The 26903-nt window shown below is 43.5% G+C and overlaps 1 protein-coding gene across 1 annotated transcript in view; it reads right to left on the bottom strand.

Moving 5' to 3' along the window:
• The window catches only part of CD109 (CD109 molecule), a 135868-nt gene that overhangs the window by 27436 nt on the left and 81529 nt on the right, over positions 1-26903 (bottom strand). Inside the window, exons 17-27 of the mRNA XM_053280308.1 lie at positions 25921-25972; positions 23730-23907; positions 18930-19044; positions 16851-16964; positions 14859-15077; positions 13494-13635; positions 12543-12719; positions 5499-5580; positions 3955-4183; positions 2636-2798; positions 1801-1991 (exon numbers count right to left, since the gene is read on the bottom strand). Coding sequence (XP_053136283.1) covers positions 1801-1991; positions 2636-2798; positions 3955-4183; positions 5499-5580; positions 12543-12719; positions 13494-13635; positions 14859-15077; positions 16851-16964; positions 18930-19044; positions 23730-23907; positions 25921-25972 — 1662 coding nt within the window. The remainder of the gene's footprint in view (positions 1-1800; positions 1992-2635; positions 2799-3954; positions 4184-5498; positions 5581-12542; positions 12720-13493; positions 13636-14858; positions 15078-16850; positions 16965-18929; positions 19045-23729; positions 23908-25920; positions 25973-26903) is intronic.

The following is a 26903-nucleotide window of genomic DNA, read 5'->3' as shown; positions in this document are numbered from 1 at the left end:
GGAAGGGAAGGTGAAAGCAGCCTTCCTCCTGCATCCTCCCCATCTACCCAGGCAATCATGTGACTCGTCTCTGAGTCTCATACAAAATCTGAGTCTTCATACTCAGAAACAGCAGAATTAGCAAGTTATTATCATCTTTATTAACAACATTAACAGTCATTTTATATTCTGGATTTTGGAATCACTAAAATATACTGCAGTTCTTCAGTTCAATCATCATGGGAAACTGGGGTTTAAGGAACCAAGAAGAGTTCAATTCAGCCAGGTACAAAAAGCAGGGGTGGGGGGGAAGGGGACATACAGGCCTGTGGCTTGCTCAAAATCCAACAAACAATAGTCTGTTGGATCATCTGACCCAGGATTATTAAAAAGCAAGATAAATCATAAAATGTCTTCCAGAATAAAAAAGTTTTCAACAGCTGTCTACAAAGTGAAAGAAAGACAGCTTATTGGACCTCTTCTGGGAGAGAATTCATCAACTGCACCCCTACCATCAAAAAAGACCATTATCAAAACTGTGGCTTTAACACAAATGTAAAAAACAAGTACAAATTGGCTCTTTGGAAGAATCAACAATGCCTTCCTTTAATCCTTGAAAACATTTGCATTTCACAGATTCCTGGAAATCCAGAAGGGCCCATCTCCTGTGAATGGGGCACGGGGGTGGTTTGTGTAGAGCCAGGAAACAGGTTAGGGTTTTGTTCTTGGGTGGGTGCCCCCACCTCTCATGGGACACAGCAAGCGGTGATAAAACACTGTATGTGGACCAGCATCCTGACTCTCACCAGATGACACAAAAGGTGGGAAAGCATGCTTAAAAACAGGCATTCATTCGGAATAGCCAGTAGTATGCAGGTGGATTCATCACGAGCACTTAGCCACCTGCCCTCAGATTAGCTCTTACTGGGCCATGACCAGCTACACCTCAGGGGGGCTATGGGGGAATTTTATATCCATTCTCCTAATAGGACTGTTGGAGTTAGGAGGGGTTCCCTCAACAGGACTGAGCTCCAATTCTAATTTGGACAATTGGCTTCCATCACAACTTTTGAGGGCAGGGATAGCCAGATAGTGACAAGGGAGGGCATGCAGTGACAGAATCCAGCTATTGGGCAGGCTACACCTGGCCTGGGTTAAAGGTACATTCAGAGCCTGGGATAGGGCCTGGGGGGGGAGGGGAGCCCCTCCTCCTACCCCTTCATCATGCATTGCTCATCCATCAGGGAGAGAGGCTGGGGCAGATGCTACCCAGGTGGTTGGCCTCTGCACATTTCTCTCTCACCATGGGCCAATACTTCCCCAGGCTGAAGCCTGCCCTTGCCCTGAGAATACAGTTGTTAAGTTGTCCCCATCCAGCTACCTGATCAAAGCCTTGTTGTATTCCTGGTTAAAGCTGAAGCTGCCAGTTTTTAATAGAGATGTGGTCAGGCCCTGCTCCTGCATGTTTTCTCAAAATTATGTGTCTGCCTCTTTTTTGCTCTCAACACAAACTACTGACTGAACAGTTAACTCACAAAAGTCCAAACAGTGCTTTCTAACTTTTCAGTCTAAGCCTTTAAATTAAATACTGCATGGCTAGAGCGATGTAAAAGAGTAAAAAGTATTTTTTAAAAGACTGAGAAAATAGTTCCCTGTTGTGAAGAGGCTCACAATCTACACACGCACGCACACACACACCCCAGCAACAGCTACTGGAGAGAAGTCAAGCTGAATTGAATAGGTAAAGAAATCCACCACTTTTTAAAAAGCACATTTTTGCCCAGTTAGTCATGAGTTAATTTTGAAAAATAACTTTCCAACCTGTGTAGAAGAATAACCTCCAACATGGTTTCGTTGCTGGCTTAGCCATTTCATAATAGGGATCCCCTCCGATAATCTCCTTTGGTTAACATGAGACAACAGAGCATAGCCTGCAGCCTCAATATCTATAGAACGTGGCTGCCAGGAATCAGACAGTTTAGGAGCTGGTGATATCCAGAATCTGAGCTCTCCTGAAAAAGGGAAACCAACTCTCACAATTCAAAAGCACTTTCCATGATGTAGGGAAGACGACGTCTTCTCTAGCTCATACAAAGACAGCTACAGTATTGCAAAAGTCAATTCTATAATTTCTTGTACCTTAAGTTTTAAGTCCCTAGTCTTAAAGCACTTCATTAGTAAGAATTATTGGCCATAATACATGGCCATTTGAGACATGCCACATTATTTTTCAGTTTTAATCTCACTGAAATCACAATTCAAGGAAGTAACAGACAAACCTTTGATATAGTTTCATTCACACAGCTTGCTGCTTTGTCATACTGCTTCATGAAATAAGCAAATAAAGCTAAGCATGTCTTTATGTGTTTTGATACATAAGCAGAATGATAACTTAAAGCATTAACCTATTTTATAGAACAGATTCCTTTGTTAAATTAAATTAATAAGTGCAACCTTTTCTGCAATCATGCAGGAATTCCCTGCAAAGAATAAGACAGTATAAAATTAGATAGAGAGACAGAGAGATAGACAGAAGCTTCAGGTTACTATAATATCAAAATGCTTATACCTTTCACTGAGATTTAAAGTTTGAAGACAAACACCCAAAAAACATTTTGAATATTCTGTTTAAGATGAAAAGACCAGTTTACAGTACCTTGCTGTTCTGATCTCTCATTCAGTTTGTTCAGCCCAGTCTTTCCTTCTCTACTCTTTGCCAGTGATAAAGCATATGTCACAAGAGCCAGTGTATAATTATTTGATATGCCTTTACTTAATTCAAATTCCAGAAAGTTCAAAGCCCTATTTATATGGTCATACTGGGGAAACAAAGATAACATCATAAGAGAGGTGACTGAGTGAATGCAGCGTACAAATACTCTTGATGATTAATATACATGGCAATATCAGATCCGCAGCATCAATCTAGTTCTCTCAAATAAAAACTCATCCATTTTCCAGCTCTGCTCTCCAGACGCTTTCAAGGTATGTCCTGTCCTCATCACCCTGCTTCAATTCACCATGCTCTTGGTCACATCTCAATTGTTTCTATCTTTTCCTATCTGCAATAACCTTTCTCCACATAGGGATGTCTCAAAAGTTTAAAGATGCTTTGGTATGCACACAGCAATAAATCCTACACCACTATATCAATTTTTGGGGGTCAGTATTTTTGCCCAAATCAACAGAGCAAACTTTTGTTCATACCGTTTGTATTATCCAGATGACTGTGTGACAAAATGTCTTTTGTAATATCTATTTGGAGATTACAGTTTTCTAATCAAATGCTGTTCATGAACAAACATGCCAAGGTTTGTTCTGCTTCCTTTTTTTTTTTTTTTTTTAAGAGAAGGGGATTTAGTAGCATATAAACTCTTACCAGCTCACAGACCTGAGGAAAAACAAGACTAAACATGGAAAAATGCAGCTGTATGGGGGGGAAAGTAGGGATCAGAGGATGAAATAAGAAATTGCTTTTAGGACCCCGCCAAAAGCACAACTAATTACCATATGGTGTTTGCATCTGGTAAAATGGCACAATAGAATTTTCTGTAAATATGTGAAAAGGAACTACTAAAAAGGGGTAGTTGAGGTAAGGCTCCATTGTATGGTAGGAAGGGAACCATGGGATAAATGAAACTGTAATTTCCTATTTCCTATGGCGAAGGAAAGATCATGAGACAGATCGTTCCTCTTGCACAGTGTACAAGACCTTGCGTCAATACTATTTATTTCATGATGCAGGTATCAACAACCCTTTATCTGCAATGCCTCCATGCACCCTGCACCCAGTATGCATATTAGCAGAGATCCAGACTAAATTACTTATGAATAGTCAACTGGCAGCCCATCAGATGGATTCAGTCCCCAAAGCAATTTATTTGGCCCCTGAAAATTCAACAGAATTTTAATAAAATTATCGTTTTAAAAAAACTATTTTTTTAAAGAGGCAATCAACAACAGTGTTACTACTACCTTATCCATTTGGTACTCTAATAGCGCTGCCATAATATAAGCTGTACGTGCAACAGGTCCATTGGTGCCTCCTTGCAATTCGCTGTGTATTACTCTTCCAGGCTCCTGAAATTCTCCACTGGGTTCCTGATGTCTGACAATCCAAGCAGCTGTCCTCTCCAATATAGATGGATCAATATCAATGAATGGCTGAGCATGAGCAAAACTTTTTAATACAAAAGCAGATAACCTAGGGAGGATCATTAAACCAAAGAATGAAAACACAACACATTAGATACATTGTCTTAACACACAGGCACACTTCCATTTCCCCCCTATTTAACTCAAATCTCATATTTAGGCTGCATCAGGAACAAGCAATTTATTCAGGAAATATCAGAAATATCTTCATCAGAAGGATAAAAGAAAATGTGTGGGTATGCTTGTTGCATGTAATGCACATAATTTACACATTACATATTTTCATGAACATGACCCTGCAAACTGTCTGGATGGGTGACCCTCTGGGAGCCACATGTAAGCCACTCTGTGCTCTCTTGGATGAAAAGCAAAGCATAAGTGTGAATAAATAAAATACATTTGGGAGGTATATGGGCTGCAGCATTCTGCAGTGTTGCATTCTGAATCTCAACAGTGAGAAGTATGAAGCATCAGACTTTAGGAAGTAATACTTGGTAATAGCAGGCCGCTTTTCCTACTGAGAGCTCATCTGTCTAATTATAATGCAAGAACTTAAATACAAAGCCAGAACAAGTATGGATGTGTCATCCTCCAAGGGTTGGCAGCAAGAGCACCCAAGGCTTTCAGCCCTTAGAGTTTCAAATTTCACCTTGAAGCATTTAGTGACCCACACTACTCCTAGATCCAAGTTCCAGGTCATAATGCATCAGCATACTGGGAACCATCTCCACCCAGAGTTACTTCCAGGAATTATATTGTCTCTTAATCCTTATAAATAATTGATTATTGCTGAGCAATCCACAGACACATATTTTCAGGTGGCACAAAGTACTTCCTGAGGAAAGGAGATCATCGGAATTTGCCCCCACTGCTGAGCCAGCAAAGAAGCTGAGTTAGTTGAACTTTTCAGAAGCATCAGTGGTTCTCATGTTGTACCAGTGCTTTGTTAGTCAGGATAACAGACAGTAAAGGTTTACTTTCATGATGTAAAAACTCCTGCTGAATATGTATTCCTCTTCTTTCAGTCCCTCTCCACTGGAGAACACCACTCTCCAAATAATGCTGGTTCCTTTGCACCATAGATACTCTTTCCTCTCTTTTTGCCTTTGTCAATGAAGCCACAAGTCCTTAGAGGCTATCATTAGCAGCCTGAGGCATTCCTAGACGGAGTGCACAAGGAAAACTGCAGAAGAGTTCCTCATGCTACATGTGGTCCAATTCAGAGCCTCACAATAATTCAAGGCTTGTGTATGTACTTGGTTTTGCTAATTGGTTATTGCACCAAGAGTTAATTCATCACTGCAAGACTGTAAAAACTATATGTTGTTTACTCTGGGTTGCGGGGGGCGGGGGTGTGTGCTTACCATGTGCTCCCAGAATGATCTTCATTTCCAAAAGCACTGAAGGAGCCATCATTCCTTTGGTAGAGAAGCTCTCTTTGGTAGCCTAAAGAAATGAAATACAGAACAGTGATGAACAACTGAGGATGACTTAATAAGCTTGACTCACACATGAAGTGACAGATTATCAGCTCTTCACTTGGCACCAACTACTGGCCAATTGCCCAAAATGATAAGTGTCAATTATTACTTCCTGAATCAGTTTTACATGTTCCCCTTACTGAACAGTGAATGAAATGAATCATATGAACAATGTAACAGGTAGGCGAACTGGCACTTGAAACACACACAGAGAATGCAAAACTGGTTTGTTAAAGAGCTTGAAAGGTGACCTAAATGCAAATATTCTCTTGTTAAGTACAATCTATAGCACATTTAGTGAGCAAAGTACTTAAGGGGTTCTATGATCAGAAATCAACTGTTACTCCCACTTCACAACTGAGGAATAAGTTCTCAAGACAGAGAATGATGAAGTGAAATGTGAAACCCATCTGCTGGCTTTTTATTCCTCAGCATGCAAGTCAATGGTTTGGGGAACCACAAACATCATGAAGTCAAATCAGAATGAGGGGAGGAAGTATTGTTGGCATCTTATGTGCAGGAAGCTGAACTTTCCTTGGAGAAATATGAAGCCCTGAAGGAGGGAGTATGATTACCATTACTGAGAAGACCATATGAACAGGCAATGATGGATGCAAGAAAGGCATGTGTCAAACTTATCCCTACACCCCAACTCTCAACAAACTTTAGTTGCATCCTATAATACTGCTAAAGACAGGCTGACAATCAGACTAATGCTGCTCAGATAGGAAACATAGGAACATAGGTTTCATGTAAACATAGGAAGCTTCCATATACTGAGTCAGACCATTGGTCTATCTAGCTCAGTATTGTCTTCACAGACTGGCAGCGGCTTCTCCAAGGTTGCAGGCAGGAATCTCTCTCAGCCCTGCTCCAGTGTTTTCTGTTGTGCAATGGAGGGGTGGGTTTTGCCCACCATCCCTTCCTTCTGCAACTGCCTGTGCCTCCCAAAACTATATCCCTGAGAGCTGGAGAACCAATCATCCTTCCCTTCTCACACAATGGAAAATGTTGTTGCACTGATGCATTAGTCTGGATGTCAGCCAACAGGAACAACTGATTACCAGATCCACTGGGACAGCACAGTGCTTTCAACTACAAGTAGATTTAATGCTAAAAGATATATAAGTGTTAGGAACATTTCACAGGCAGGCAAGCCTGGGTTTGTCACCAAACATACACTCAAAAGAAGATACAGTTCATTAACATCCTCTGACAAGCATATCAGCAGAATACCTATATTTGTGACATTCACAGTTTCTAGGCATATAAAACCTTAAAGGCACACCTAACAAATGTACTATATGAAATAGCCCTTAAGCCATTTCAGAGAAAAGTTGGATAAGGTGTCTTTCAAGGATGCTTCAGGAACATGTAGTTTATTTCAGAGGCTCTGCTATTTTAAAATGCTCAAAACATAAACTAGTGGAGGAGTTTCATAGATAGCACTTTACATTTTGTAACAAAAGCTTATTTTTAGACATCAAAGAAAGTTTAAGAACATATCTGTAAATAACAAGCAGGATCCAGACTAAGTTAGTCATGACTAAGCACCATTGCAATAATTAAGACAAGTTAATAATGGTGAACTTCTATCTCATTCATTTCAGTGGGAGTTATTAACTTAATCTGGATCCTGCCCATCTTTGAAACCTGTACTTCTTAGGAATTCAGATATATGGTACAACGCTTTTATTTTATGTTATATCGGTTGTGCTGCAAACATGACATATAAAATAATGCATCATGCACAATTAAATATCAGTCTTTAAATGGACCATAAGAAGCAGTTTTAAAAAAATCTTGTTTTTCTTTTTCAAAAATTAAAGCTATTCCACAACAACTCTTGTTTGGGTCACAAAAGTATGCTAAGAACATTGCTTGAAATCCCAAAGCCAAGCACGATTTAAGCAAAACAGTGCATCACTGAATATCAAGTTTACAATACAGTTATGACTCATTTAAAAATATCTTTAATAAAACTGATGTTTGGAGAACTTTTAAAAAAACATTATGGTAATATAAATCAATCTGCAGGGAGTGACAGATTGCAAGCAACTTCAAAGAACCTGCTTTAAAAACAGATGTTCATTATTTTTGAAACTAACTGTGTAACTTTAGGGTGGCCAAAGTCCAGTAGGCAGGCCAAATATAACCCATGGAGTTCAACAAAGCAAACTAAACTGTCTCTGTTCTCAATGGCCTTTGTTCCCTCTTTGTGGGAGACTGGGATATTAGTCCAAATTTAGTTAAAACATTATGCTACCAAAGTCAACAGATTTACACCAGAGATTAAATGTGAGCAATGTGGTTGCTCACATTGAGCAACCAATGTGATCCAAGAGCAACTGAGTTAAGACTGTGTGCATGCTACAACTGTACTCAAGTACCAAAAGAAAAAAGAAAAAGCAGATAATTTGTACTAAATACAAAATTCAGCTCAGATTGCATTTTTAAAGTTTTTAGTCATCATTTATCACTATAATTTGTAACTTGACTTTTTACAATAAACTGCACTCTAGAGGAGTCACAGACTGTGGTTTGAGCTACAGTCCGAATTCGGACCAGTCCAGCAAACCAGTACAGTCCAATTCTGCCAAACCATGGTCTGGTCCGGTGGTTCGAGGTGGGAAGGTGAGCAGCACCTTTAAAAGTAGAGCGGCAGGTCCTTTCCCACACGACCACCATTCCAGGGAGCTTCCTCCTGCGGTGGCAAACCCCCAGCAGCCCAGGTGTGGCGGTGGCATGGCTCTGTCTCTCAGCTGGAGCCATGCTACCACTGCATGTGGGCTGCTAGGGGAGAACAGCCACAGCAGGAAGCTGCCTGGAGCAGCGGTCACATGGGCAAGGACCTGCGGCTTTACTTTTAAAGGTGCCGCTTGCCGCACCCCCTGGCCCCACCGTGAACTGCCAGACTGGTCTGCAGTTCAGCCGATCTGGACTGAACCGGTTCACTAGACTGGTCCAAATTCAGACTGTGGCCTGTGCACACCCCTACTGCACAAAGCAGCTTAAAAACAAAACAACAAAGCTCACAAAAATAACCCCCAAAAGCCCCAATCTTAAATAACCTAAACATCTTAAAAGAGCAGCAGCAATTTTAAAAAGTAACATGAGGCAATTAAATTGAATCAAAAACCCGCTGTCAAAAGCAGTGGCCAAGATGTGTGCTCTGTTCCTTGCCATGGCTGCTATGGATGAGCAGGCAGCCTGGACACTTACGAATGAGCAGTTGCACAACCAGCTTTACTGCAGTTATTCCTATTTGCTGCAACTTCTCGTTCTTAACAGTGTCAGGCCTGCCAGGGCATCTGCAGAGTGTTCTAGTGATAGAATGCTTTGCATCATTTCAGCCAGTCTTCACTGCCCCCACAAGGCAGCTAGTGACAGGGACAGGCATACCTTCTGAGGGAGGGCATTCCACAGTTTGGAAGCTACCCCTTAAGACACCTCTCTCTCATATCCACCTGCCATATCACAGGTGCAAGGGGATATGGAGGAAACCTCTGAGTTGGATCAGAGTTCTTAAGCAGCTTCATACAGGAGAGGTGGTTCAGGAGATATCGGAGCATTGGACACTTACTATAAAGGCTTCTTCTTGCTACTGGATTTGAGGACATCTGAGTGGGTTGTCCTTCTCATGTGTTCTGAGGCAGGACTATGTTAATTAGTTTGAAGCCTTTAAGAGCCTGAGGGAGGATAACCCCACCCAGTTCTTTTAGGAAGACAAACAACATCATACAAAAGATCGAGCAGAAAAGACTCAATAGAGGGGGAGAAAAACAAATCAAGGAGATCATTCCTGGGAGTAGACAACACACAATGGGCAAGCCAAAATGTCCTCAAATCCCACAGCAAGACGCCTTCACTATAAGTGGCCAATGCTCCATTCTCTGCTGCTGGATGTTGAAGACATCTCTGAGTAGAATATATCACAGCCCTGTAAAAACACTCTGGTTGGGAGTGTCCACATCTACTCCTAAGGAAGAACCTACTGAAGCACCCACCTGCCAAAGGCTGCCTGAGCAGAGGCATAAGAATCAATCTTATAGTGCTTGGTAAAGGTGGAGGGAGCCTTCCAAGGGGCTGCCCTGCAGATTTCAGGAATTGGAGTGTTCATTGAGAAGGCTGCTGATGTCACTGCTGCCCTGGTGGAGTGAGTAAGAATGCTTGGTTTTGTGGTTCTGCGAAGGTTCTGTAATTCATACACCAGTGTTATGCATGCCTTTAACCATCTGGCAATGGTTGCAGAGGATACTTACTTGCCCATAGAGGAAGGCATGAAAGAAACAAACAGGGCCTCCACGGATCTAAAAACTAGCAGTATGTTATATGTAGACCTTCAGACACCTGCGTATGTCTAATTTGAGCCATGCCTTTTCAGATGGATGGACTGGCTTCAGACAAAAAGATAGCAAAATGAGGTCCTATAAATGGTGAAAAGAAGAAGATGCTTTTGGGCAAAAAAAAAAAAAGGGAGGGGGTTGTGTGTCAGGGATCAGGCAAACTGAATCTGCGACAAGACAGAGAGGTTCTTGTGGATGGCTAGAGTCAGCAATTCAGAAATCCTGCATGCCGACATAATAGCCACTGAGAAAGCCAACTTAAAAGAAGAAATCCACTTAATAGAGTGGATTGATTCAAATGGAGGTGAATGTAGAGCATGCACGACTGTATGGAGGTTCCATGAGGGAAAATAATGAACTGTAGGGGGAGAGAACAGGGTGGCTCCCCTAAAGAAATGACAGAGGTGAGGATGGTTGCACTCTTGGTAGAAATTTATTGTTAAATGTGTATACCGCCTTTCATTAAAACAATCCCAAGGCTGTTTTAATGCCAGACATAAGACCCACCAAGGAGGATGATTGGTGCTTCAGAGTGTTTGCCTTCAGACTTTTATCAAGACCTTCCTGTAGCAACTGGAATAGGTATTTCATAGACGATGCCCCCCTTGGAAAAGAGTGTCTTGCGGACCAACACAGGAATGCCCTCCATGTGTACTGATATATTTGATTCGTGGAAGTGCATCTGGATGCCATAAAAGTGTTGAGGACCTTGTTGGAATATCACTGTTTCTTTAGCAGGCTCTGTTCAGTTTGCAGGTGGCTAGATTTAACAAGCCTGGATCACAATGGTGTACTGGGAATTGTTGCAGTAGATCCTGTGAAATTGGAAGGGTCCAGGGCTCTGCTACTGCTCAACTGAGGAGTTCTGCAAACCATGGCCTCCATGGCCAAAATGGGGCTATGAGAATCACTTGGGCCTGGGAGAGCCATATCTTCCAAAGGGCCCGGCTGAGGAGAGGGCCCGGCAGGAGAGCATAAACCAGCCCAGTGGCGATGGGCCTGACAATGTGTCCACAGCTTCTGCTGCACTGCAAGGGAACCTGGAGAAAAATCGTGGACATTTGGCATTGTGGTGACATTGTGGGACGTCGCAAACAGGTCCGCTATTGGGGTCCCAATGGATTCAGTGAGGAGTTGGAAAAAAGTGTTCGGCTGAGTGACCATTCTCTTGGAAGCAACTCCTTGCAGCGAAGCCAATCAGCAATTGAATTGAGGCCCCCCCTTCACATGATGTGCCGTGTCTGATGCCAAGTGCAGCTCTGCCCCTTTCATCAGAAGGGTGGCTTCTGCATGTAGAGACTTTGATCTGGTGCACCCCTATCTGTTTATGTGAGCTTTCGCTGTAATAGTCTGTTCTCACTAGGACATGTTGGTGAGCTAGAAGGTGATGGAATGCCGGTAAAGCCAATTAAATCGCTCCGCTGTGGGCTCTCTCCTCCAGCAACCACTTTCCTTGCACTGACAGGTGGAGGCAATGTGCACCCCACCCCCGACTGCTAGCATCTATGGTGACTATGACCCACGGCAGGTCCAGAAATTGTTTTTCCTTGGAGAGGTGACATGATGAGGTCCACCAATAGATAGAATGAAGTACTGGTTGTGGCACTCATACTACCTTGTTGAGCACTTGTCATGTCACAGTGCTATCATGGGGTTACCTAGATACATGAATAATAGTGCTACTCAATTAATTTCACTACAATCTTCTGGTACAAACATTGGGACAAGCAATTTCTTACTTTTTTTTAACAATCAATATCGTTATGAACAGAATCAATATAGTTATAGGAAAATGACGTGGCATCCTTTCTGCTCCACCAAAATCTCAGCAGAATCACAGGTCTCCATTTTAAGCCACCTGGGAAAGTGTACTGTTAGTTTTGAACAGAACTGCTCTATCAATTGCATCTACTGGCATGCTGAAAGGGCTGTACAGATGCAATTGATAGGGCATATTCACAACTACATGCAAGTTGTATACAGGTGTGTTTCGAGAATTGGTTGACTGAACAAACGCTCCTGAATCCTCTAAACAGCAGCCACTTAGAGGAGATACATATGAACAAAAATTGTGGCATCCTTTTTGTTCACAGACAAACTGTGAGCCCTTTGGGGACAGGGAAACAATTTCTTTTTCCATTTGCTACGTAAACTACTTTGAGATTTTTGTTGAAAAGCAGTATATAAATATTTTTAACAATAGTATGAAAGAACCTTGATTTTCAGATCAGTACATTTAGTTCTCACTAAACCTATGCAAGATTTCCTGCCAAGGAGCATAGCAAATAACAAAGTTGACACATATAATTGGAAAGATGGGCTGGAGAAGGATGAACTGTGATTGAACATTTGAGCCTCATTATCCATAGCAAATTCTGCTTTCAGAAAATTCTGCCCCTCTGGCCCACACGTAAATCAACACTCTGAACTTTAGAAGCAGCACAAAGCCTCATTGCTTCTCCTTGAGCACAGTTACCAATGCTCCTACTTCTAGAATAATATGTTGGTGGCGGGGGGTATAAGAAACCTTCACAGAGGTCTAACTTTAATGGCAGGCATTTCACCAAAAACAAATCCCTACCTTCTCTCATGTATGACAAAGCTTTCGATTTAACTTGGGGCTGCAGGTTTCCTGTTTTGGTCAGGTAGTCCAGAACATAGATATTAGGTGCAAAATTGATCATGTTCTGTTCCCCACATCCATAAGGCATCTTGATCAGTGACTCCAAACCACTGATAGAAGGACCAAGGATGTCACCTGAAAGATACAGTTCATATTACAATATATGGAAATTGCATCACCAGACAATGTGGAAATTTGAGATAAAAACCATCTGTCAAGTAGTTTTAACTATTTTGAGCCAACCACTTGGTTCGTCCTCTTTGAAACTAAAAAAGAACCTAAAGATAACCATTAAGTGATACTCAAATATGCACATATGTCACACAACCACTGAAATTATCTATGTAGAACATATTTTATACAATGTCTGCAGGTAATGACATACAAAACTGACATCAACAATTAAAGAAAAGATAAACAAAAATGTCCAACATGTATAAACTGACTGAAAGAGCAAGAGACTTATGCTAAGACGTTAATAATAGCAAGCAGGCTGAAATTAATTATTGTTTTGTGAGCCACCCAGAGAACAATTTGTTAAGGAGTGGTCATATAAATAAAGTTGTTGTTGTTGTTGTTGTTATTAATAATAATAATAATAATAATAATAATAATAATAATAATAATAATAATAATAAGAGAGGGATGAGTAGAACTCTCTCAAGGAAAATTAGTTCTTGATTGATGTGGAACACCACTATTTTTGAGCAAATAAGTTATCCCTTGTCCAATTCAAGTGGGATAACTTATTGACTCAAAAAAAAAAAATCAAAATATAATTCCACTAATACCTTACATGCCAATTTATCCAGAGCACAACATATGTATTTATGATCTATTTTCCAGTGGGCAGTGAGTTTTCAGAAATAAAAACTCTTTTGCTCTTACAAAGAAGAGCATAATACTTACCAACAGCTGTGACTTGCACCCTTTCACTGCCAGGTACTACATCCGAGGGGAAAATGAAATTCAGAGATTCTTTTGGAAGCTCAGATCTTTTAGTCAAGTCCAAAAGAAGCGCCTGGGAATGAAATTGTTCTAATCCCTCTGCCTATAAAAATAAGCAAAGATAAGATGCACCTACAGTACTTAATGTGATTAGATATGGTTTAGTGTGTGTCCCTACACTCTTAGTATTAGAGGTCTCTGCAGCACTTACTGCTGATACTGGTAAATGAAGCAAGAGTAAAGTGGATGTAACAATAAATCTTCAAATGCATTTTTTCCTTACAGGCTGATACATTTATCTTATAAAACATCTTATCATAATATTTCATCTTATGAAAAAGCAATAATGGTCTATTCTAAAATCTAATAATAGGGATCACACAGCTCAAGGTTTTCCCATGACAATAGTGCATCTTCTTCATATAAAATTCACTGCTAAGGATCCAATCACACTTCCGTGGCATTACATACACGGGCTCACATTCTATGTGCCGTGAGTAGGGCAGAGCAGAGAAAGATGCCTGCAGAACTGCTTTCTCGGAACTCAGTCCAGAGCATTGCCGAGTAACCAAACATGCATGGAGGTGGAGAGAGGAATGATCTCACTGCTCTTTTTCCCCTCCAAAAGTGTATTTTGATTTCAGAAATGTGTCCCTGCAGGTCAGAAATGTGTCCCTGAGCTTTGGGCTGAGTTCTGAAACAGCATTTCTACAGGCATACTGCTTTGTTCCACCCAACTAATGCTGCACAGAACATGAGTTGGTATGTTGTTGTTGTTATTATTATTATTACATTTATATCCCGCTCTTCCTCCAAGGAGCCCAGAGCAGTGTACTACATACTTGAGTTTCTCTTTCACAACAACCCTGTGAAGTAGGTTAGGCTGAGAGAGAAGTGACTGGCCCAGAGTCACCCAGCAAGTCTCATGGCTGAATGAGGATTTGAACTCGGGTCTCCCTGGTCCTAGTTCAGCACTCTAACCACTACACCATGCTGGCTCTCTCTATGTAGGTTGAGCCAGTGTATGTTGTGTATACACCAACTCATGTGCGATCGCACCATTTTAAGTAGTAGCAGTCAAGCCCTGTTCCACAACGTGGATGTTGCTCTAGATGCCCACATCAGTAAGGGCAGTTCAGAAGATGCTATCATTTTGTGACTAGCTCTGCCTTGCCTACCCAACCCACCATTTTGTATTTGGCTTTGCCTTCCCAAGCCACCATTTCATGCTGGTAAATCCCAAGGCTTTGGCTGGAAAAATAAAAAGTAGCTCCTGGAAGCCTTAAGTGTGCTCACCTCTGTTCTAAATTACTGACTTTAAATTACCTTCACTAACACTTTCTGGAGGACAGCATCAGCAGCAATGGATGATATTGCTGTCACTCTGATGGGAATCTCTCCAATTTGCTTTGGTTTGATTGGGAAAATGATAGTCTTCGCATCTTCACTTGCTACCCATACTGACCGTTGGTTTCCCATAGCATTTATGTCATTAGAAACAATAAGAATTTCAAAGGTGTCATTTGTATCAAGAGTCACTGTAACCTAAAAAACAGGAACAATTAATGTTTTTCTATTATAGGCAACACCAGTTCATACTACTGCACTCTCACAAACTTCCAGTTGTTTTTGCCATATTGCTTATCAGAGGATACAAAAGAATTTCACACAGATGTGACAACTACAGATTGCTGGCCAACAAGGAGAAAGATACAACACTATGAGGTGAATAAAAGGACAGAAGAAAGCCGAGAGTTCAAGCTCAACACACCAAGAACAAAAGAACATATGAGTGAGCAAGTCTCACTGACAAAAAGAAATATTTGATCACATCCAGAGGCGTAACTAGGGAAAACGGCGCCCGGGACAAGCACTGAAATTGCGCCCCCCCCCCCCGCCACCCCCCCAACATACATCTGACTGACACACATGTGTTTTTTCCTCACAACAACCCTGTGAAGTTGGCTTGTATCTCAAACATCAGAATTATGATGCAATGAATGATGATACATACTACATTATACTTTATGGATAGTTGTTTTAAGAAACATTAAGGGGAAATTCTGTTGTGCAGAAGGAGCTGAAGAAATTCTGGTAAATACACAAACACACATCTTCCAGCTGTCCAGTGCTGTTGTCTAGATCAGATACAGTCATCCATGTTGCAATATTAAAAAGGAAAATACTCTAGCAATATATTTTTAAAAGATCTTCTATCCCTCTCACACAAACCAGGGCAACTGCTCAAATATATGATGATGCCAAGACATCCAGGACTGAGGCTGAGCCTCGCTAGGAGACGGCTGACTCTACCTGCTCCTGGCGGGTTCCTCGGAGCCCTGCTGTCCGCCCGCAGCGTGACGGCGCCATCCCTCAGATGCGGATGTCCGCGGAGCTCGCCGGGGTCGCCCGCCGAGTGCGGCGGTGGCTGGCTGGCGGCGATGGGCTGCCTGTAGCGTGGCCCGAGCGGCGGCGGATCGCCCGCCGAGGAGTTCAAGCAGAGCAACGCCAGGCCTGCCTTCTGGCCTGGCGTTGCTTCCCAACTGCGCAGACGCACCTCCGCAGTTCATTCTGTGAACTGCGCAGGCGCGTCTGCGCAGTTGAGAAGTGATGCCGGGCCAGAAGGCAGGCTCGGCGTCGCTCTTCCTGAACTCCTCGGCGGGTGATCCGCCGCTGCTCGGGCCACGCTACAGGCAGCCCATCGCCGCCAGCCGCCGCCGCCGCCGCTCACCACTGCCACATCGCCGCACGCACGCCGCCACTCGGGGCGATCCAGGGGGGCAGGGGGGAAGCCACTTTTTGGCACCCCCCACGTGACCTGCCGGGGTGGCGCCCGGGACATGTGCCCCCCTGCCCCCCCTATCGTTACACCCCTGATCACATCAGTGACCTCATAAGGTCAGTGGGGATTAAAAGCATTCCACCCACAGAGAACAGGCCACATAACCACCCAATAGCTGAATGATTTAGGAATATAACATATATTGAAAATGTGTTAAATCAGAACAGACCTTAGGTCTTCAAAATCAGGCAGACAAATCTACTTGTGTCCAATCTCATTCAGAGGGAGCCAAAACAATATTTTTAAAATCATGTTTGTTTGTTTTCATTCATACAGGTTGAGGAACACAGATTTTTCTGACCCCTGTGGAAAATAGTCTGAAGCAGGCCATCTGTTGTGAATCCATATATTCCAACAAGTTAGTAAACTGCTCCAGCAAAGTTGACAAGGGAGAGAGAGAGAGAAGCAAAAGCAGTGCAATTACAAAATAGAATTTTGTTTAAAAACCCTAATGAATAAAGCTTTCATTATTTTACCTCTGTACTTTCGCTCAAATAATTGAAGATGTTTACTTCCAGTAAAAACTGCTCTCCTCTCATAACACTAGGAGGAAGGTTCAAGGAAACAAAAAAGGGCTGGAAGACTTCTAACTGGAAAACAAAAGTTATACAACAGTGAACCCTTGTGGTACTTAGCTTAAACAGAATATAAGTCATTCAAAAATTAGACCATAAGGCTGTTCTCACGAGCAGCCAAGCCCAAGCTTGGCAGCCCGTGAGAACCTCCAGGATCGATGTGGATCCTGGTGCTGCCTTATAACCTGCTTTATCTTTATGCAAGTCAAAATAGCTAACTAGAAAATGTTTTTCCGTAGCCTCTACCACTGAAATCAAGAGTTAGTAACCCTGTGGTCCATAAGCCTTTCTCCCATGGATATTAGCATAGGAGGTTTGGTCAGCTATTGTGGTGTTTAGTGTAGTAATTAGTTTTGGATCTGTTTTTCCATATCATAATAGGTCGTTAATGTGGGTTGATAGGTTTTGTCCAATCAATAATGTTTTTGGTTGGTTGCAGTGGGTGATCACGTTGAAAAATCCAAGTTGGTTGGAGAAGTGGTAAAGTTTGTTGTGTTTGTGAAGTATGAGGGTTGTTGTTTTGGTTGCTAGTTCTATGGCAAAAATTAAGCCAAGGATTGTAACAATTAGTGTAGAAAATTTTGTTAAAGGAGATATAGTTATTAATGTGATTTTAATTGATTGGATTGTTAGTGAAATTAGTAGGCCCAATATGATGCTTCCCACTGCTAATCGGAGGATTGAGTTAATAAGGGGTTAGGTTGTTTAAATTAGTGGGAGTGAGTGATGTGAAGCGTTTGGTTCCTATTTGGACAAAGAAAAAGATGTGAATGGTATAGCCGGCTGTTAGTGCAGTAGCAATTAGTTTTAGGGCTCAGTAAGAGTAATAACTCAGTAATAATTAGTAATAGGGCTCAGGCGTTTAGATAGGAGGTGTTTATTGTTTCAATGTATGTATCTTTTGAATAATATCCGGCTAGTAATGGGGTGCCTATTATAGCAAGGTTTCCAATGGTTAAGGAGGTAGTGATTGGAAGGGTTATTTTTTGCTAACCCTGCTGCTGAGATGTGGCTACAATATAGACTGGGACTGTGGCGGGGGGAAATGTCCCTTTTCCCTAACACGGCAGTCCCAGTCTAGATCCTGCTCCCATGGCTACTATTTAGAAAATAAAAACCAAACACATCAGAGCCAAGTACATGATTAATATAACATTTTATTTTACTTTTAAGAGCCCTGGATTTCAATTTCATATCTAGCAACCTAAATTTAGGTTCCAGAACTCCTCTTGACTAAATTTCAAAACATGATTGATGCCTACACACAGAGCTACTGACTCCTCCCCAACACTTTCCAATGCACTATTTAGAAATTTCATGGTCTTCACACTAGACAAGTAACTTTGTCGTCAGCATGCTTGTCAAAAATTCTTCTAACTGAATATCTCGCTTTGAGGAATTCCCCAATAAACTGTGCTTTATCTATTATATAAACCAGCCCACTGTGATCTTGCAGATGAACTTCACTTCCTTTGCTGTTCACTTAAAGACTTTTAACTCTGAAATCCTAAACAGCTTAGGACTTGGGAACTTGAAAGGCCACCTTCTGCCTGAATCTGCCCATTGTTAAAATCTTCTTCAGAGGCACTTTTCAGAACTCTCATGCCTTTTGAAGGAAGTCAAATGGTACCATGGGAAAGGGCTTTTCTGCTGGGGTGTCTGGCTGTGGAATCCTCCTCCCAGGGAGGCTCGCTAGGTAACAACTCTGTCATTTCAGTGAAGACCACTTTATTTCCCCAGGCCTTTTGGCTCTCTTTTTAGATCAAATTGAATCTGGGTCTGTATTTATTTTCATTCTGAGACCATGCTTCTGGTTTTATATACTTTTTGTAGCATGTTATAATTTTATAAGGCTTTAAAGTATAAACCATTCTGAAAGTCTTCCAACTAACAGAGACAGATATAAATATTTGGAATAAACAGACTTTGAAACAAATCAGAGTCCTGGAAGTAAACCTGAATTGACTAATGGTTTGTTACCTCAACAGGCATTTTCATCACACCAAGTCCAAGGTTTTCAGACAGTATAAAAGCACTGGCGACCCAGGAAGTAATGGTATCAGGAACAGTTACATTCACTGTGGTTTCAGTAGAACTGAAGATGGAAAGAAAACAGAAGCACCTCATAGTTCCAAAAATGTACACACTGAACATTCAGTAGATCCAGTCCATTTTCTTAGTGTTTTGATGAGTGATTTGCTTAACTGGATTAATTGTCTTAAGGAAGATTTGCAGCAGTTTATGGATGAGCTCTCAATTCCTACACAGTTAATAAATACTTTCTTAGGCAAGTGTGTTTTGGAGTGGCAAACAGTATATATGAAGCAGAAATTGATGTTTATAACCATGCAGTGGATGTATACCAGGGATCCAGTAACATGTCCAATACATGTTTACAAACAGGTATATAATATTTATATACCACCTGATATCTATCTATCTATCATATGTATATTCCACCTGGTATGTGCATCTCTAGGTGGTGTACACAATTTAAAACAAAACAAATATAGAACAGAGTTTTTTTTAAAAAAATAACAGAATAAAAAGTTAAAACAATCTCATGAGATAAAAACAAACAGTTAAAAATTCATGAGGCTATTACACGATGAGAGGAAATCGGGCTAGCGAAGGCTAGCCCAATTTCCTCCCATCATAAGAACCACCAGGCTCAGCTGCAAGCCCGGTGGTTCTTAAGCGGGTCACCTGCTTAAGTAGCCAGGCAGTTAAACAGGGTTTGCGTAGCGAGCACTCCGCAAACCCGGTTTTTCTGCTCGTGAGTTGCCGCGGTGCAGCGCCGTGCTGCTGCTACTCACGAGGAGACCCTCGACCAGGAGGCTGAAAAGCAACCTCCCAGCTTGGAGGTTTCTCCTGAATGCCCTGCACACTCACGCAGGGCATGCTGGAGCTTCTGGGGGCCACATGGTCCCCGAACTCCCCAGCCCGCTGGCTCCATGACGGAGCCGGCAGTCATGAGAGCAGCCACTGAGACTGCCCAGAACAGACTGACTGCTTGTCTGTGGGGAGAGCGGGCTTAGCCCACTCTCTTCGCAAACCCAATCTTCGCAAAAATTTAATTTTTTTCCAATTACAGTTAAAAGCCTGAGAAAACAGGTGTGTCTTGAGGGTCTTCCTAAAAGCAAACAGAGAAGCTCTTATTTTGACAGGGAGCATATTCCAAAGCCCCAGGGTAGTCACAGAGAAGGCCCGGTCCTGAGTCGCCAAACGAGCTGGTGGCAACTGTAACCAGATCTCTCCAGATGATCTTAATAGGTGACAGGATTCATGACAGAGAAGGTGCTCTCTTATATAGCCTGGACCCAAGCTGTTTACTATGTTTTCACTCAGAACTGGAGTCTACACAGCAAATAACCCTGCATAATGAAATATGAATAATCCTCCATTACCTGCGACATTTAAAAACATGTTATTTATTTGTCACTATTGCGCTTCAAGAGTGACCTGCATATAGTCACATGTGCGTGTTGTTGGTCAAACTAGTTACTTGGTGGGAAGCCCTTCAGCAGAAGGGAAGTCTATGGAGAATGTCACAATGGGTACGCTCTTGGTGTGCCACTTTCCTCTTCACTATTTTATTTATTTATTTATTTATTTTTACATTTCTATACCACCTTTCGTTAAAAACACAACCCCAAGGCGGTTTACAAAAATTAAAACATACAATAAAAAGCAATAAAAACATCAAGCTAAAAACATATAAAAACAACCATAAAAACAATACAACAGATAAAAACACACAGAAGCCGCAGTAAAATTATGTAAAAGCCTGGGTAAAAAGCCAAGTCTTTACAAGCTTTCTAAAAGCCGTGATGGAGTCCGAGGAACGAATGGCCACTGGGAGAGCATTCCAGAGTCTAGGAACAGCAACAGAGAAGGCCCTGTCCCGAGTGCACGACAGCCGGGCCTCTCTCATTGTCGGCACCTGGAGCAGGGCCCCCTCAGATGTCCTCGTCAAGCGGGCAGCAACCCTTGGGAGCAGGCGGTCCCTCAAATACCCCGGGCCCAAACCGTTTAGGGCTTTAAAGGTCAAAACCAGCACCTTGAATTGGACCCGGAAACGAACTGGCAGCCAGTGCAGCTCTTTCAAAATGGGGGTGATGTGCTCCCAATGGGCAGCTCCGGATAAAACCCTCGCTGCTGCGTTTTGCACTAGCTGCAGTTTCCGGATATTCTTCAAGGGCAGCCCCATGTAGAGTGCATTACAGTAATCCAGCCGCGACGTGACTAAGGCGTGGGTAACCGTGGCCAGATCTGCCTTCTCGAGAAAGGGACGCACCTGGCGCACCAGCCGAAGCCGTGCAAAGGCACCCCTGGCCACCGCCTCCACCTGAGCTTCCAAAAGCAGAGCCGGGTCCAGTAGTACCCCCAAGCTGCGTACTTGCTCCTTCAAGGGGAGTGCAACCCCATCCAGAACCGGTAAAATCGCCTCATCCCGATTGGCTCTCCTACTGACCAACAGTACCTCCGTCTTATCTGGATTCAATTTCAGTTTGTTAGCCCACATCCAACCCATGACGGCCTCCAGCCCCCAATTCAGGACATCCACCGCCTCCCTAGGATCAGATGACAAGGAGAGATAGAGCTGAGTGTCATCCGCATATTGCTGACAACTCAGTCCAAGTCCCCGGATGACCTCTCCCAGCGGCTTCATGTAAATGTTAAACAGCATGGGGGACAAGACCGATCCCTGCGGGACCCCACAGGCCAACGGCCACAGGGCTGAGCAGTAGTACCCCAGCACCACCTTCTGGACCCTCCCCCCAAGAAAGGACCAGAACCACTGCAACACAGTGCCTCCGATTCCCATACTCGAGAGGCGGCCCAGAAGGATACCATGGTCGATGGTATCGAACGCCACCGAGAGGTCCAGCAGAACCAACAGGGACGCACTCCCCCTGTCTAGTTCCCAGCGTAGGTCATCCACTAGAGCGACCAAGGCAGTCTCAGTCCCATACCCGGGGCGGAAGCCAGATTGAAAAGGGTCCAGATAATCCGTATCATCCAAGACCCTCTGCAGCTGGGACGCCACCACACGCTCCATCACCTTGCCCAAAAAGGGGAGGTTAGACACAGGTCTATAGTTGTCCAGGTTGGAGGGATCAAGGGAGGGCTTTTTTAATAGTGGTCTTACCACTGCCTCCTTAAGGCACGATGGCATCCTGCCCTCCCTTAATGAAGCATTAACGAACACCTCCAACCATCTGCCTGTCCTCTCCCTGGCAGCTTTTATTAGCCATGAAGGGCAAGGGTCAAGAGCGCACGAAGTCGCCCGCACACTGCCCAGGATCTTGTCCACATCCTCAGGCCGCACCAACTGAAAAGAATCCAACACAACGGGACCAGATGGTACCAGAGGCACGTCTGCCAGAACTGCCAAAACTCTGGAGTCCAGGTCAGCACGGATGCTAGCGACTTTATCTGCAAAGCGACAGGCAAACCAATCACAAAGAGCTGTAGATGACTCCTCCCCCATTGTCTGGGGGGACGTGTGGAGCAAGGTTTTTACCACACGAAACAGCTCTGTTTGTCTGCACTGAGCAGACACAATGGAGGCGGAGAAAAAGCATTTCTTCGCCGCCCCCACCACCACGGCATAGTCCCTAAAATGGGCTCTAGCCCGTGTTCGATCGGATTCGTGACGACTCTTCCTCCAGCGTCATTCTAGCTGTCGTCCGATTTGCTTCATCGCCCTAAGCTCAGAGGAAAACCAAGAAGCAGATCGGGCTCCACCAAGCCGGAGAGGGCATTTAGGAGCAACTGTGTCAACAGCCCGGGCCATCTCTCCATTCCAGAGGTCAACCAGGGCCTCGACAGGGTCACCAGCTCTGGACACTGGAAACTCCCCGAGGGCCATCTGGAATCCAAGCGGATCCATAAGCCTCCGGGGGGTGGACCATCCTAATCGGCCCACCACCCCTGCAGCGGGCAGACGGAGCAGTCAAACTAAACCCCACCAGGTGATGATCTGTCCATGACAAAGGAGTGATCTTAAATTCCCCCACCTCCAGATCATTTATTTCCCGGTCTGCAAAAACCAGATCCAGAGTGTGTCCCGCCACGTGGGTAGGGCCCGATACCAATTGAGACAGGCCCATGGTTGCCATGGAGGCCATGAAATCCTGAGCCGCACCCACTAGTGCCGGTGCATCATATGAACTAATTCATGGTTGTCTAGCAGGCTTCACAACAAGAGGAGCACTTCATTTTGTCACCCAAACCTGAGAGCCCCAAAGCAATCACAGATGACCCTGAAATAGCCACCTGCTGAACCCACCTCAGACCTATACATGAAAAGTCTATAAAAGGAGTCATCCACTGTCCCACTTTGTGTGTTAAACAGGTTATTCCAACATCTGCATAAAAGCTGGGCTGACTCTGGGCCAGTTGAGCGGCACACATGATAAGAATGAGAGATAAGAATACTAAGAATGAGAGCATGCCTGCTTTGATGTCACTGGAGGGTGTCCCAGCATGTTCTCTGGGCATCCCTTAATTGTGCGGGGGGGCTGTTCATTGGAATCCCCCCTCTATACATACTCCAAATACCTGTTTAAACATACTGTAGGTCTCTTCTAGTTCTCACCTAAGGGCTTTACTCAAGTGACATAACATAAGTTATCAATGGCAATAGGTTTTCATACAAATTCTCCATTGATCAATGCATACAAACTAAGGATGCAAAACTGACAAGTTATACAAAGGTATGCTGGAAATTCCATTGCAAGAAATAATAAAGATTCTTCCTGTGTAAGTTTCTACCTTGTTGTGATGTCATGCCAAATCCAGGTCTCTGGAAAATTTGTCCTTATGTGAGGACTATCAAAAACAGCAGTTGTTCCTGCGGTCTCCACCAGTTTTGAGTGATAGTCATCATACTCAAATTCACCTTCAAGGACATCATAGTCAAAAAGAGGATTTTCTATAGAAGCAGGATTTTCTATAGAAAAAAATAAAAGTGTCAAGTGATTAAGAAATTGTGCATGACAAAGTGAAATATTGTTAGGATGTACAGTAGGTTTACTGGCTGAAATCCAGATCAGCATTGCGCTAGCACAACATGAGATGCTATGGGCACTTAAGAAGTTTGCGGAGCTGCCCAAAGTTGAATGGGTCTGCAATGTTGTACAACCACTTGTGACAACCTTTTCCAGGACACAAACAAGGTTTTGCAAAGCATTGCGCTCTCTGTGCCTGGGAGCAGCAGGGCAGCAGCTCAGTGAAAGAGCTGTTGATCCAGCAAAGGTTAGCTCAAAATGAAGGGGTTATATAGAAGTGAGATAGGAGGAAATAAAAGTAGAAGAAGGTGAACTAAACTCTCTCTCTCTTTCAGAAAACACGGAGAAGCAAAGTGAGAAGCACTAACAAAGTGAGTCTCACAGAGGACAAAAAAAAAGACTAAGTGAGAGGCGTGAGGGTGCATAACTAAACCAGGAAAGGGCAAGGGGCTCCTTCCAAAATGCTGAGGAGAAAAGCTTTAGGAGATTCCTGATGTAGTTTCTGTGCAGGTGCAACGCTCAGGAGTGTGAAGCACAGAGACCACTTTGAAGCAGCCAAGAAACCTACACCTTCCCAAATTTCAGGCTGGCACTGCAGGTGCCAGAGCTGGCCTCCCCATCCTCCTAAGTAGACATTAATAGGGAGTCCCCAAGCAGCTGAGAGCATTAAGCCTCTGGCACATAGGGATGTGCAAACCGGTTCAGATCTGAACTGGTTCGGATCTGAACCGATTGCCCACCCTAGGAACTACCACCCACCACACTCCACTCTACGACACCCCTTTCCCCCTGACGTGAAGCTATACATTTGCTGCAATCCTCATTATTCTCTATGAGGAATTCAAAAATAGTTTAACAATTCACCAATAATCAGAGGAGTGTCCAATTGCCTTGGGATTTTTTGGGTGGTAGGCACCCCTGTCTGTCTACCACCCACCCCGCTTTTGTGCCCCTAGGTGCTCCACAATAGGGGATATGAACTGGTTCGGGTCCCATTATACTCTATGAGAAAAATAATTTAAAATATTTCAAATATTCATAAAACATCATAGGGGTGTCTGATTGCTTCAGGGTTTACATGGTTGTTGGCACCAATGGGTGCTCCACAATAAGGAATAATGGCCTGGTTCAGGTCCCATTATATCCTATGAGAAAAAAATAAAAATAATTTTCAAAAATTCATTAAAAATCATACGAGTGTCCGATTGCTTTGGGGTTTGGCTGACAGGTACTATACCCCTGGTGCCAGCTACCATCCTACCAATTTTAAGGTGTCTGAACCGATCCGAACCGGTCCAAACCGGTTCGGATCCAAACCAAACCAGGGGGTGGTTCGGACAAAACCAAAACCGAACCACCCCCTCCTGGTTCGGACCCGTTTCGGATCCGAACCGAACCGGGCGAACCGGTTTTGTGCACATCCCTACTGGCACAGTCTTAGCACTGCCTTTGCTCTGGAGGTTATGGGAGTAATGAAGGGGATTCTTGGAGTAGGTCACGAGCCTTGCTGGGAGCTCTGGGTCATAAGAGCCCCTGCAAGGGACTGATGGAAGGAGAGGTAACTATGCTATGCTTCCTCAGCATCTAATGGATCTAAGGGGGTCTCAGCTAGGGCATACTTCTCCTCCTCTGAGAGGGACTCCTCCGGGTGGAAGTCTAAGTGGGTCCCGACATGTGCAAGGAGTTAAGCACTCTTTGTGCCAAGCATTGTGCAGTGTGTCAACATCTTCTGCTAGCACAACTAGTCTGAAACAGTTGTTCCCTCCTTTGCACATCATCACTATGCTATGTACTTGCACTAGTGCAACAGCATTATGCTAGTACAACACTAGTCCAGATGCCAACCAGTACATATAAAAACACTGCATCACAAATGTTATCACTGTCTGTCCTTTGCCATCTATATTTTACAAGCCACAAACAGGGCATTAATTAATTGATCAGTCTTTACTTACTGAAGACATGCTCTGGAAAGTTGGCATCAGTCGATACCCAGAGGTTGCATTTCTAAACACAAGGTATAAAAAGATATTTCTATTGAAGAACAGGCAACATATGAGAAAAATAGGTTGCTTACCTGTAACTTATGATCTGGAGATGATCCATTGTCAGTCATGAGAAATGGGTTACTGCACCTGCGCAGGGACCCTCTGGATAGATTAATTAGCTCCTCTCTGGCGCCCCTCTCCGCCATGCACGTGCTCCGTGCCTTTCTTTTCCCAGCAGTCAAGCACCGTTTTGTTTTAGTTTCTTGCAGATCCATCTGATGTTAGACGATCCACACTTCATGCGATCCAGTGACCAAAGAGGGAAGTCAGTCTCATTCCTTCAAATGCTGCAGTGGGGAGGTACGGGTGGGTGTCATGACTGACAACGGATCACCTCCAGATCATAAGTTACAGGTAAGCAACCTGTTTATCTGAAAGTGATCCGTTGTCATCATGAGAAGTGGGTGACTAGCCAGCTTTCTCCTCCATGGCGGAGGGTGCAACGGATCCACCCACTATTCAAGAACTCTCGAGTACCTCTCTTCCAAAGTTGGCTTCCACCGCCATGCGTAAGTCTAAGGCATAGTGCTTTACGAAAGGTAAGTGTGTAGACCATGTAGCAGCCGCACATATGTCCTTGAAACGAAGACCAGATAAGTGCGCAGCGGAAGTAGCATACGCTCTTGCAGAGTGTGCCTTTATCAGTTTGGGAGGTTGTTGATTCTGTAACTTATATGTTAAGAAAATGAGCTCCATTAACCAGTGTGACAGTCTTTGTCTGGACACAGACAGGCCCTTATTTTTGCCTCTGAACAAGATGAAGAGCATCTTAGTTTGTCTTATATGTTCTGTTCCCTTTAGATAATACAGAAGGCACCTTCCTACATCCAGAGAGTGCAATGCTTTCTCTAATTGTGTTTCAGGCTTCTGGAAAAAAAGACAGAAGCACA

This window comes from Hemicordylus capensis, chromosome 1 (genome assembly GCF_027244095.1).
Source record: "Hemicordylus capensis ecotype Gifberg chromosome 1, rHemCap1.1.pri, whole genome shotgun sequence".
In the NCBI taxonomy this organism is placed as follows: Eukaryota; Metazoa; Chordata; class Lepidosauria; order Squamata; family Cordylidae; genus Hemicordylus; species Hemicordylus capensis.
Note: the sequence above shows the minus strand (reverse complement) of the source record. Positions and strands in the feature narration are given on the sequence as shown.